The sequence below is a fragment of the Oncorhynchus keta genome, chromosome 15, assembly GCF_023373465.1.
Source record: "Oncorhynchus keta strain PuntledgeMale-10-30-2019 chromosome 15, Oket_V2, whole genome shotgun sequence".
In the NCBI taxonomy this organism is placed as follows: Eukaryota; Metazoa; Chordata; class Actinopteri; order Salmoniformes; family Salmonidae; genus Oncorhynchus; species Oncorhynchus keta.
The window spans coordinates 38505477-38518187 of record NC_068435.1 but is presented as its reverse complement, the minus strand read 5'-3'; the positions used below and the strand labels follow the sequence as shown (position 1 = coordinate 38518187).

Below are 12711 nucleotides of genomic sequence, written 5' to 3'. Positions count from 1 at the left end.
AGCTGTTCCGGATGACTGTGTGATCACGCTCCCCGTAGCCGATGTGAGCAAGACCTTTAAACAGGTTAACATTCACAAGACCGCAGGGCCAGACGGATTACCAGGACGTGTACTCAGAGTATGCGCAGACCAACTGGCAAGTGTCTTCATTGACATTTTCAACCTCTCCCTGACCGAGTCTGTAGTACCTGTTTCAAGCAGAACACCATAGTCCTTGTGCTCAAGAAAGCAATGGTAACCGGCCTAAATGACTACTGCCCCGTAGCACTCACGTCGGTAGCCATGAAGTGCTTTGAAAGGCTGGTCACATCAACATCACCATCCCAGAAACCCTAGACCCACTCCAATTCACATACTGCCCCAACAGATCCACAGATGATGCAATCTCTATTGCACTCCACACTGCCCTTTTCCACCTGGACAAAAGGAACATCTATGTGAGAATGCTATTCATTGTCTACAGCTCAGCTTCAACACCATAGTGCCCTCAAATCTCATCATTATGCTAAGGACCCTGGGACTAAACACCTCACTCTGCACTTGGACTTCCTGGCGGGCCACCCCCAGGTGGTAAGGGTACGCAACAACACATCTGCCACGCTGATCCTCAACACTGGTGCCCTTCAGGGTTGCGTGCTCAATGCCCTCCTGCACTCCCTTTTCACGACTCCAATACCATCATTAAGTTTGCCAATGACACAACAGTGTCACCGACAATGATGAGACAGCATATCGGAAGGAGGTCAGAGACCAGTGTGGTGCCAGGACAACAACCGCTCCCTAATATGAGCAAGACAAAGGAGCTAATCGTGGACTACAGGAAAAGGAGGGCCGTTCAGGCCCCCATTAACATTGACGGGGCTGCAGTGGAGCAGGTCGAGAGTTTCAAGTTCCTTGGTGTCCACATACCAACAAACTATCATGGTCCAAACACACCAAGACAGTCATGAAGATGGCACATATTTTTGCCTTCAGGAGACTGAAAAGATTTGGCACGGGTCCCCAGATCCTCAAAGTTCTACAGCTGCACCACCAAGAGCATCCTGACTGGTTGCATCACCACCTGGTATGGCAACTGCTCGGCATCTGACCTTAAGGTGCTACAGAGGCTAGTGCGTACGGCCTAGTACATCACTGGGCCCCAGCTTCCTGACATCCAAGACCTATATACTAGGCAGTGTCAGAGGAAGGCCCAAAAAATGTTCAAAGACTCCAGTCAACCAAGTCATGGACTGTTCTCTCTGCTACCGCACAGCAAGCAGTACCAAAGCACAAAGTCTTTGTCCAAAAGGCTCCTTAATAGCTTCTACCCCCAAGCCCCATAAGACTGCTGAACAATTAATCAAATGGCCTCCTGCACTATTTACATTGACCCCCCTGTTTTATTATCTATGCGTAGTCGCTTTACCCTACATGTACAAATGACCTCGACTAACCTGTATCCCCGCACATTGACTCTGTACCGGTACTCCCTGTATATAGCCTCCACATTGACTCTATCTACATGTACAAATGACCTCGACTAACCTGTATCCCCGCACATTGACTCTGTACCGGTACCCCCTGTATATAGCCTCCACATTGACTCTACCTACATGTACAAATGACCTCGACTAACCTGTATCCCGCACATTGACTCTGTACCGGTACCCCCTGTATATAGCCTCCACATTGACTCTACCTACATGTACAAATTACCTTGACTAACCTGTATCCCCGCACATTGACTCTGTACCGGTACCCCCTGTATATAGCCTTGTTGTTATTTTGTTACTTTTTCTGAAATCTTTTACATTAGTTTATTTAGTAAATATTTTCTTAACCAACAATGCAGTTCAAAAAGTAGAGTTAACGGCTTGTAAGGTAGCATTTCACGGTATGGTCTAAAACTGGATAATTGACCCTCCTTTCTCAATATCCTCACCTATTCCCCCCGTCCCAAAAAACTATTTTTCATTAACACTCAATGACTTGATAATGTGCTATACATACAGTGCATTCGGAAAGTATTCAAACCCCTTCCCTTTTTCAACATTTTGTTACATTACAGCCTTATTCTAAAATGGATCAATTTACTTTTTCCTTCATCAGTCTACACACAAAATCCCATGAAGAGAAAGTGAAAACAGGTTGTTCGTCATTTTTGCACATTTATTAAAAATAAAAAACAGATACCTTATTGGCATAAGTATTCACACCGTTTTCTATGAGACTCGAAATTTAACTCAGGTGCATCTGGTTTACATTGATCGTCCTTGATGTATCTACAACTTGATTGGAGTCCACCTGTGGTAAATTCTATTGGTTGGACATGATTTGGAAAGGCACACACCTGTCTATATAAGGTCCCACAGTTGACAGTACATGTCAGAGTAAAAACCAAGCCATGAAGTCGAAGGAATTGTCTGTAGAGCTCCGAGACAGGATTGTGTCGAGGCACAGATCTGGGGAAGGGTAACAAAACATTCCTGCAGCATTGAAGGTCTCCAAGAACACAGTGGCCTCCATCCTTCTAAAAAAATGGAAGACGTTTGGAACCCACAAGACTCTTCCTAGAGATGACCAAGAACCCAATGGTCACTCTGACAGAGGTCCAGAGTTCCTCTGTGGAGATGGGAGAACTTTTCAGAAGGACAACCATCTCTGTAGCACTCCACCAATCAGGCCTTTATGGTAGAGTGGCCAGATGGAAGCCACTCCTCAGTCAAATGCATATGACAGCCCGCTTGGAGTTTGCCAAAAGGCACCTAAAGGACTCAGACCATGAGAAACAAGATTCTCTGGTTTGGTGAAAACAAGATTGAACTCTTTGGCCAGAATACCAAACATCTCGTCTGGAGGAAACCGGGCACTATCCCTACGGTGAAGCATGGGGGTGGCAGCATCATGCTGTGAGGATGTTTATCATTGGCCGGGGCTGGGAGACTAGTTATGATAGAGAAAAAGAATGAAAATGAATGGTGTAAAGTACAGAGAGATCCTTGATGAAAACCTGTTCCAGAGCGCTCAAGACCAGTGCCAAGTATGTAGCGTCATATCCAAGAAGACTCGAGGCTGTAATCGCTGCCAAAGGTGCACCAACAAAGTACTGAGTAAAGGGTCTGAATACTTATGTAATATTTCAGTTTATTCATTTTTATTAATTAGCCAACATTTCTAAAAACCTGTTTTTGCTTTGTCATTATTGGGTATTGTGTGTAGAATTAATCACTCTTTTCTTCTTTGATTAGCACTTTAAAGAGGGAGAAGTGTTCCCTGTCCCCAGACGATGATGTCATTGTCCTGTCGGACAATGACTCCTGCAGTCCGCCAATGAACGGCTTGAACCACCTCAAGGAGCTGAACACAGACCTACTTATGGTTAGTGAAAGAACTATACCAGTACCCTGAACTTGAGTCACTGTTTCTACCCAGTACTTAATCGTGCACCTTCGAGACTGATGCCCCATGTACATTGAACTGGTCCCTTTAATAAATGTTAGTTTTTTACCCACTTCATATGAACAGCACATTCGGAAAGTATTCAGATCCCTTCCCTTTTCCCACATTTTGTTATGTTCCAGCCTTATTCTAAAATTGATTCAATCGTTTTGAAATATACCATTTATACCAAGTATTCAGACCCTTTACTCAGTACTTTGTTGAAGCACCTTTGGCAGTGATTATGGCTTTGAGTCTTCTTGGGTATGACGCTACAAGCTTGGCACTAGTGATGCACCAATATGACATTTTTGATATCCAATATTTTCCTTGCAAAAACAACCCCGATACCGATATTTCAGCTTTTAGTGGCCTTTTAAGCATTCTAGTACAGTTTAAATAGTTAACGCACACACATGGACACAGCGGTCTAAGGCACTGCATCTCAGTGCAAGAGGCGTCACTACAGTCCCTGGTTCGAATCCAGGTTGTATCACATCCGGCCGTTATTGGGAGTCCCGTAGCGCGGCACACAATTGGTCCATCATCGTCTGGGTTTGGCCGGGGTAGGCCGTCATTGTAAATAAGAATTTGTTCTTAACTGACTTGCCTAGTTAAATAAAGGTTACACACACACACACACACACACCACACTGACCAAAAAGTTATTTTGTTAGGATTTACCTATGTCCCAATTACCAGTAAAACATAATCAAAACCTAGTTCTTTCACTGTGCTGTTTCATTGTTCATTTGTTCAGTCTCAACCAGGATTTCATCATACATGTCAAGCAGTGAAGTTTCAGCTCTGTCTGTCCGTGGTCTCTTCTTCGGTGCGCACGGTCACTGTGTCTAACATTCCACGTAAACCCTTTCTTGTCTGCATCGAAGTAGTGGTCCTTGTACCTAGCATCGAGCATAGTTCACAGCCTGTGTCGGCAGTTTTGTTGAGCAGGCGTTTCAGTGCCATGACAGAGGGTATCACGTCTGCTGCAGGCACAGTTGATGTGCTTATTGCTCGAGTCAGTTGTTCGAATGGAGCTAACTAGTGTGTTCGTGTTTTCAAACATGTTCTCAAATGCCATTTAAATGGCAGCAGCGGTATGACAACCAGCACATTCATGAGCATACAATATGACTTTCCTCAGTACGAAATCCTCGACGACCCACTGTGCTGTCAGACTCCGCATGCCCATGGGTCTGATATCGCTGGTCCAAGTGTCAGTCGTGACGCTAATAGCAGTGACGCTGTTATTGTGTAACTCCGGTATGGCAACATCTGAAAAATAGCGCACTTTGTCACCCACGACAGAGAATGGTTGTCTCTCAAGGGCAATGAATTCCATTATCTTGTAGTTAATGGATTTCGCCATTGAGTTGTCTCGCTGAAATGTTCTTACTCTTTCAAATGACTGCTGGACTTGTTGACTGCTCGATCCACACAGCAGACATTGTGGACCAGGTTAGGAATGCTGTGTTGCACATGTTGGGCTAAATGTTACGTGGCGTCATCACATCAGCGTTGACATCGGTTTTGCACATCAGCGTTAAACTAGACATCGGGTTGATACCGATGTTGGCATTGTTAGCTAATATTGTCCGATTCCAATATGTTCACCGATATATCGTGCATCCCTACATAGCACACCTGTACTTGGGGAGTTCCTCATATTCTTCTCTGCAGATCCTCTCAAGCTCTGTTAGGTTGGATGGGGAGCGTCACTGCACAGCTATTTTCAGGTCTCTCCAGAGATGTTCGATCAGGTTCAAGTCCAGGCTCTGGCTGGGCCACTCAAGGACATTTAGAGACTTGTCCCGAAGCCACTCCTGCTTTGTCTTGGCTGTGTGCTTAGGTTTGTTGTCCTGTTGGAAGGTGAACCTTCGTCCAGTCTGAGGTCCTGAGTGCTCTGGAGCATGTTTTCATCAAGGATCTCTCTGTACTTTGCTCCGTTCATCTTTCCCTCGATCCTAACTAGTCTCCCGGTCCCCGCTGCTGAAAAACATCTCTACAGCATGAAGCTGCCACCACCATGCTTCACCGTAGGGATGGTGCCAGGTTGGTGCCAAGGCCCTTCTGCCCCGATCGCTCAATTTGGCCGGGCTGCCAGCTCTAGAAAGAGTCTTGGTGCTCACAAACTTCTTCCATTTAAGAATGATGGAGGCCACTGTGTTCTTATGGACTTTCAATGCTGCATAAATGGTACCCTTTCTTTGACCTCATGGCTTGATTTTTGCTCTGACATGCACTGTCAACTTTGGGACCTTTATATAGACCTTATTTTCACAGGTGTGTGCCTTTCCAAATCATGTCCAATCAATAGAAATTACCACAGGTGGACTCCAATAAAGTTGTAGAAAAATCTGAAGGATGATCCATGGAAACAGGATGCACCTGAGCTCAATTTCAAGTCTCATAGCAAAGGGTCTGAATACTTTAGTAAATATGGTATTTCTGTTTTAAAAAAAAGAATTATTGGCAAAACTTTCTAGAAACCTTTTCTAGAAACTTTGGCATTTTAGATAATTAACAACTTTAGCATTTTAGATCATTAACAACTTTGCAACTACTTACTACTTTTTAGCTACTTCTCTCTGTCTGCTGTACCGGCCTTTCTTGCACTCGTCTCTGTCTCTCTGTCTCTCTGTCTCTCTGTCTCGCTCTCTCTCTGTCTCTCTCTCTCTCTCTGTCTCTCTCTCTCTCTCTCTCTCTCTCTCTCTCTCGTCAAATTGGTCTTTCTCTCTCTCTCTCGTCAAATTGGTCTTTCTCTCTCTCTCTCTCTCTCGTCAAATTGGTCTTTATCTGGTCTCTGTGTGTAGAAGACCAGTCCAGAGGACAGGGATCGCATCATAAAGCAGTTGAAAGAGGAGCTGAGGCAGGAGGAGGCCAAGCTGGTGCTTCTGAAGAAACTACGACAGAGCCAGATACAGAAGGACACACTGCAGAAGGTATGGACGCATATAGCCAAGGTGAGTTGTTGTGATGAGGGCCCTGTCTGTGACATAAAATCAGTGTCACCCTCTGCCCAAGAAGGAATTTGGTTTCCCAAAGCAGAAAACAGGAGTTCAGATCCCAGCTCTCTCTCACTCACTCACTCACTCACTCACTCACTCACTCACTCACTCACTCACTCACTCACTCACTCACTCACACACACACGATACAGAAGAAGCCACACAGGTAAACACATACATTCACCCAGATGCATACTTCCACAAACTTACAAATAGACACATACCCAGCTCATTCTATCCATCTCTGTCTTGTTCCACAGCCCTCAGTATTGTCAGGTTCTGCAGCTCCTCCATCTCTGATTCGCGGATCCATTACAGCCAGCAAAGGCTCCCAGCAGGTCAGACATCTCTCTCACACAAACAAGCTTGTTTGCACACACAAGTTTTAAAAAAATGTTTACCACGTTTCTGTTAATTGAATAATTTAGTTTAAGACCGAGACATGAGTCCGAAGACTTTATTTCATCCCCAGGTGGGGTCAAGTAGGAGTTCAGGCACAGTCATTCCTCCTCCTCTGGTGAGGGGCGGGCAGCAGATCTCCTCCAAGCATGGCTCCCACAACTCCCAGATCATCATGCCACCCCTAGTTAGAGGGGCACAGGTAAGAGAGACCACCATCTACCTGCCAAACTGGTCATCAGATGATATCAATCCTCACTACTAATGACTGACTTTTGTGTCACCTGTTTTTTTTCTTTTCTCTCTCTTTTTGTCTCGGTCTCTTTCATTCCCCTCTTGTCTCTCCACCCTCCCTCACATATTGCTGCTGTGTCCCTCACCCTCATCCTCTTCTTTCCCATGAGCTGTCCAATGCTCTCTTCTATATGCCCTCTCTCTGTCCAATGTTGGCCCTCTTTATCCCTGCCCTGTCCCTCTTCTCCTCCTCGGTCCAATCTCTCCCCTGACCCCCTTTTGTAGCCAATTGCTGTGTCTCCTCAGCAGATCCAGTCTCTCCGGCAGCAGCAACAGCAGCAACTTTCAGGGTCTGGCTCTGGAGGCTCTGGTCCCCCTCCCCTGCTGCTGACCTCCAGGGCCAACGTACCCGGCACCCAGGCCCAGAGAGGCCTCATCAGGGTGGGAAACGTCAACAATGCCAGCCTGCTGGTCAACATCTCACAGGTGGGGCAGAGGCAGGGCTCTATTTAAAAAAAAAATAGATTCAAATACAGCCTATATGAATTCTAGCTACTTCTGAAGCACATGTTGTGCCCTCACCTAATGTGTAACCCTGTAAAGACATTTGTTTATCATAAAAACCTAAAATGTTGATATAAATACCTGTGATTCAAATTACAAACTAATTTGTGGAATATTAGGTTTCTACATGATTTAAAAGCGCTATTTTCCTAAAATTGTACACTGCCTCTTTTAAGAGCATCACGTCAGTGTTGATAATAATAACAACGAGATCCATTTCCATGAATAAAAATTGTGACTTCCTTCAGTATTTTTGTGGCAGTGGATAGAATAGCCTGAACGTGTGAAAATTGCTTTGGTGTCTCCAGCTTGAACAGTTCAAGAGTTAGGAAAGGGAAAGAGGGATACCTAGTCAGTTGACCAACTGAATGCATTCAACCGAAATGTGTCTTCCGCATTTAATCCAACCCCTCTGAATCGGAGGGCTGCCTTAATCTACTGTTGGTGGGACATTTTTATGCTAATTTATACAGTTATAGTTGATTAACGCTTTAAAGAATTTGAAGTTATGTTCTGATTCCAGATTTGAATAGCAGTGAAGTAGAACAAGATGCATACATTTTTGTCTAATTTGTTTGGAAAGTGGTCAAATGTCAGTTTTTTTTATATATATAAAAAGTTAGAGGAAATGTAATTGACCTGGTTAAATCAGCTATATGATATATTTTTGTTACAATTTTAGATTTGAATGGAAGAGAATTAGAGGAAGATTTCCAATGCCTTTTGTCTAACTTGTTGGGAAAGTGGTCAAAGTTCTGATCTTTGACAGAACAAGGCTCCGGGCAGCCGAGCGGAAATGGAGGAAAACTTGCCTCCCTGCGGACCTGGCATCCTTTCACTCCCTCCTCTCAACATTTTCCTCCTCTGTCTCTGCTGCTAAAGCCACTTTCTACCACTCTAAATTCCAAGCATCTGCCTCTAACCCTAGGAAGCTCTTTGCCACCTTCTCCTCCCTCCTGAATCCTCCTCCCCCTCCCCCTCCCTCCTCCCTCTCTGCAGATGACTTTGTCAACCATTTTGAAAAGAAGGTCGACGACATCCGATCCTCGTTTGCTAAGTCAAACGACACCGCTGGTTCTGCTCACACTGCCCTACCCTGTGCTCTGACCTCTTTCTCCCCTCTCTCTCCAGATGAAATCTCGCGTCTTGTGACGGCTGGCCGCCCAACAACCTGCCCGCTTGACCCTATCCCCTCCTCTCTTCTCCAGACCATTTCCGGAGACCTTCTCCCTTACCTCACCTCGCTCATCAACTCATCCCTGATCGCTGGCTACGTCCCTTCCGTCTTCAAGAGAGCGAGAGTTGCACCCCTTCTGAAAAAACCTGCACTCGATCCCTCCGATGTCATCAATTACAGACCAGTATCCCTTCTTTCTTTTCTCTCCAAAACTCTTGAACGTGCCGTCCTTGGCCAGCTCTCCCGCTATCTCTCTCAGAATGACCTTCTTGATCCAAATCAGTCAGGTTTCAAGACTAGTCATTCAACTGAGACTGCTCTTCTCTGTATCACGGAGGCGCTCCGCACTGCTAAAGCTAACTCTCTCTCCTCTGCTCTCATCCTTCTAGACCTATCGGCTGCCTTCGATACTATGAACCATCAGATCCTCCTCTCCACCCTCTCCGAGTTGGGCATCTCCGGCGCGGCCCACGCTTGGATTGCGTCCTACCTGACAGGTCGCTCCTATCAGGTGGCGTGGCGAGAATCTGTCTCCTCACCAAGCGCTCTCACCACTGGTGTCCCCCAGGGCTCGGTTCTAGGCCCTCTCCTATTCTCGCTATACACCAAGTCACTTGGCTCTGTCATAACCTCACATGGTCTCTCCTATCATTGCTATGCAGACGACACACAATTAATCTTCTCCTTTCCCCCTTCTGATGACCAGGTGGTGAATCACATCTCTGCATGTCTGGCAGACATATCAGTGTGGATGACGGATCACCACCTCAAGCTGAACCTCGGCAAGACGGAGCTGCTCTTCCTCCCGGGGAAGGACTGCCCGTTCCATGATCTCGCCATCACGGTTGACAACTCCATTGTGTCCTCCTCCCAGAGCGCTAAGAACCTTGGCGTGATCCTGGACAACACCCTGTCGTTCTCAACTAACATCAAGGCGGTGGCCCGTTCCTGTAGGTTCATGCTCTACAACATCCGTAGAGTACGACCCTGCCTCACACAGGAAGCGGCGCAGGTCCTAATCCAGGCACTTGTCATCTCCCGTCTGGATTACTGCAACTCGCTGTTGGCTGGGCTCCCTGCCTGTGCCATTAAACCCCTACAACTCATCCAGAACGCTGCAGCCCGTCTGGTGTTCAACCTTCCCAAGTTCTCTCACGTCACCCTGCTCCTCCGCTCTTTCCACTGGCTTCCAGTTGAAGCTCGCATCCGCTACAAGACCATGGTGCTTGCCTACGGAGCTGTGAGGGGAAGGGCACCTCAGTACCTCCAGGCTCTGATCAGGCCCTACACCCAAACAAGGGCACTGCGTTCATCCACCTCTGGCCTGCTCGCCTCCCTACCACTGAGGAAGTACAGTTCCCGCTCAGCCCAGTCAAAACTGTTCGCTGCTCTGGCCCCCCAATGGTGGAACAAACTCCCCCACGACGCCAGGACAGCGGAGTCAATCACCACCTTCCGGAGACACCTGAAACCCCACCTCTTTAAGGAATACCTAGGATAGGATAAAGTAATCCTTCTCCCCCCCTCCCCTTAAAAGATTTAGATGCACTATTGTAAAGTGGCTGTTCCACTGGATGTCATAAGGTGAATGCACCAATTTGTAAGTCGCTCTGGATAAGAGCGTCTGCTAAATGACTTAAATGTAATGTAAATGATCTGTGTCCAAATTTACATTATTGCATTCACAGTGAATGGATGATCATGATGTCACAATGGAAGCTTTAGAATATTGAAGAAATGCCATAAGAGTGGATGAAGTGTTTATTAGTTTAGTAAGTATAGATGGTATCAAAAAGTTGTGTGCAAGCACACTATTCCAGACAGGTCTGTACGTTTTAAAGTTTGAATGGCGTTTCTAATTTAAATGGCATAAGAGGAGTAGTGATCCTAAAAATAATAATAATAATAACTACATGGTAATTGTACATGAAGTACAATTGGTGGGACATGCTTTAACTCTTTTTAAAAGTGTTTTTGTGGTAATGGAAGAAAGTTTTAAGTGTTTTAGTTAAGCCAAGCAGTCAGATATTGTCAAAGTTAAATGTAGTAAATTGGTAATTGGTCTGATTACTTTGATAGACCACACTATCAACCGTATTACTTTGGATGGGGGGCAGTTCAATCACAAAAATGTCTAAACTACCGTTGTTGTGTGTCAAAACTGAAAGATATTCTGTCAGAAGATGGGAATAAAAAAGCAGGATATTGAGGATCTCAAGCAGGATCAAAGTAACTCAATCATTCATGCTGTGGGTTTCAGAGAAATAGATGCACAATTTACTTTTTGTAAAATGTTCAGTTTGATTTTAGTTGAATGATAATGTAATCATTAGAAAGTTGTAGGCTATTATTTGGGAAATATGATGGGGCATCTAGAGATGACAGCTCTTTAAAACTTCTTATGGCTTAGATCCTGCTAACAGGATCGATATGACAACAGCCAGTGAAAGTGCAGGGCGCTAAATTCAAAATAACAGAAATCTCAGTGCTAGTAAATGACACTCAACCTGTCTTCATCATAAGGGAGGTTTCTGAGTCAAAGGTGAACAAGGTGATTAGATCACTAAAGAACTCTAAAGCCAAAGATGTGTTTGGGCTGGACCTTTCTTTAAAAACTACAAAGAGTCACTCATTGGCCACATTACTAAGGTCACCAACACATCTATTGGACTCGGGGTGTTTCCAAGGGTATGGAAGTTGGCCATAATAACGGCCATCTTTATATCGGGCGACCCTGCTGACGTGAGTAACTACAGGCCCATTAGTATTCTACTTGTGGTGTTGAAGGTTGTTGAAATGTGTGTAGCAGAACAACTGATTGCCCACCTCAAAAACAGCCCCTTCACATTACACTCCATGCAGTTTGGCTTCAGAGTGAAACACTGCTTTCTTGTGGAAAATGTGAAGTCCAAGATGGACAAAGGGGGCGTTGTTGGGGCTGTGTTTCTGGACCTAAGGAAGGCTTTTGATACTGTTAACATGAGATTCTCATCACAAAATTGTCCAAGTTCAACTTTTTCCCCGATGCCTTGAGATGGATGAAATCATACCTTGAAGGCAGAACTCAGTGTGTCAGAGTGAGCAATGAGCTGTCGCCCACTCTTAGCATCATACTTGATTCCAACCTCTCTTTTTAAAAGCAGGTGAAAAAGGTAATTCAGAACCAAATTCAACCTAGCTAATTTCCGATTTATACGAAATTGTTTGACTACAGAGGTAGCAAAACTGTACTTCAAATCTATGATACTCCCCCACTTAACATACTGCTTGGCTAGTTGGGCCCAAGCTTGCTGTACAACATTTAAACCTATTCAGTCTGTCTACAAACAGGCTCTCAAAGTGCTTGATAGGAAGCCCAATAGCCATCATCCCTGTTACATCCTCAGAAAGCATGAGCTCCTGAGTTGGGAAAAGATCTGGTGCAATACACCGACGCATGTCTTGTTTCAAGATCCTATATGGCCTGGCTCCCCCTCCACTCAGTATTTTTGTTAAACAGAAAACCCAAACATATGGCAACAGATCCACAATGTCTGCCATGAGAGGTGACTGTATAGTTCCCTTAAGGAAAAGCATCTTTAGTAAATCCGCTTTCTCTGTGAGAGCTTTCCCATGTCTGGAATACACTGCCATCAGACACACATAACTGCACCACATATCACACTTTCACAAAATGTATGAATACATGGCTAAAGGTCAATCAGATTTGTGAACATAATCCCTAGCTGTGTATTGCCGCTTTCCATGTTGTCTGTTGTCTGTAGCTTGTGAGGTGTGGAAACACTTTGTTGCTTTTATGAACTTTGTCTTGCTGCTTTTTGTGCTATGTTGCTCTGTCTCTATGCTACGTCTTGCTTGTCCTATGTTGCTCTGTCTGTATGCTATGTCTTGCTTGTCCAATGTTGC

General features: G+C 45.1%; 1 protein-coding gene across 13 annotated transcripts in view; it reads left to right on the top strand.

The window, feature by feature from the left end:
• LOC118394893 (transcriptional repressor p66 alpha-like) overlaps positions 1–12711 on the top strand; it is a 68091-nt gene that overhangs the window by 41184 nt on the left and 14196 nt on the right. For 10 of the 13 annotated variants that reach the window (XM_052463984.1, XM_052463986.1, XM_035788521.2 and 7 more), the window contains 5 exons: positions 3231–3360; positions 6237–6386; positions 6692–6769; positions 6904–7032; positions 7350–7550. In XM_052463984.1, coding sequence (XP_052319944.1) covers positions 3231–3360; positions 6237–6386; positions 6692–6769; positions 6904–7032; positions 7350–7550 — 688 coding nt within the window. The remainder of the gene's footprint in view (positions 1–3230; positions 3361–6236; positions 6387–6691; positions 6770–6903; positions 7033–7349; positions 7551–12711) is intronic. The other 3 variants (XM_052463981.1, XM_052463985.1, XM_052463980.1) reach the window with 3 other exon arrangements.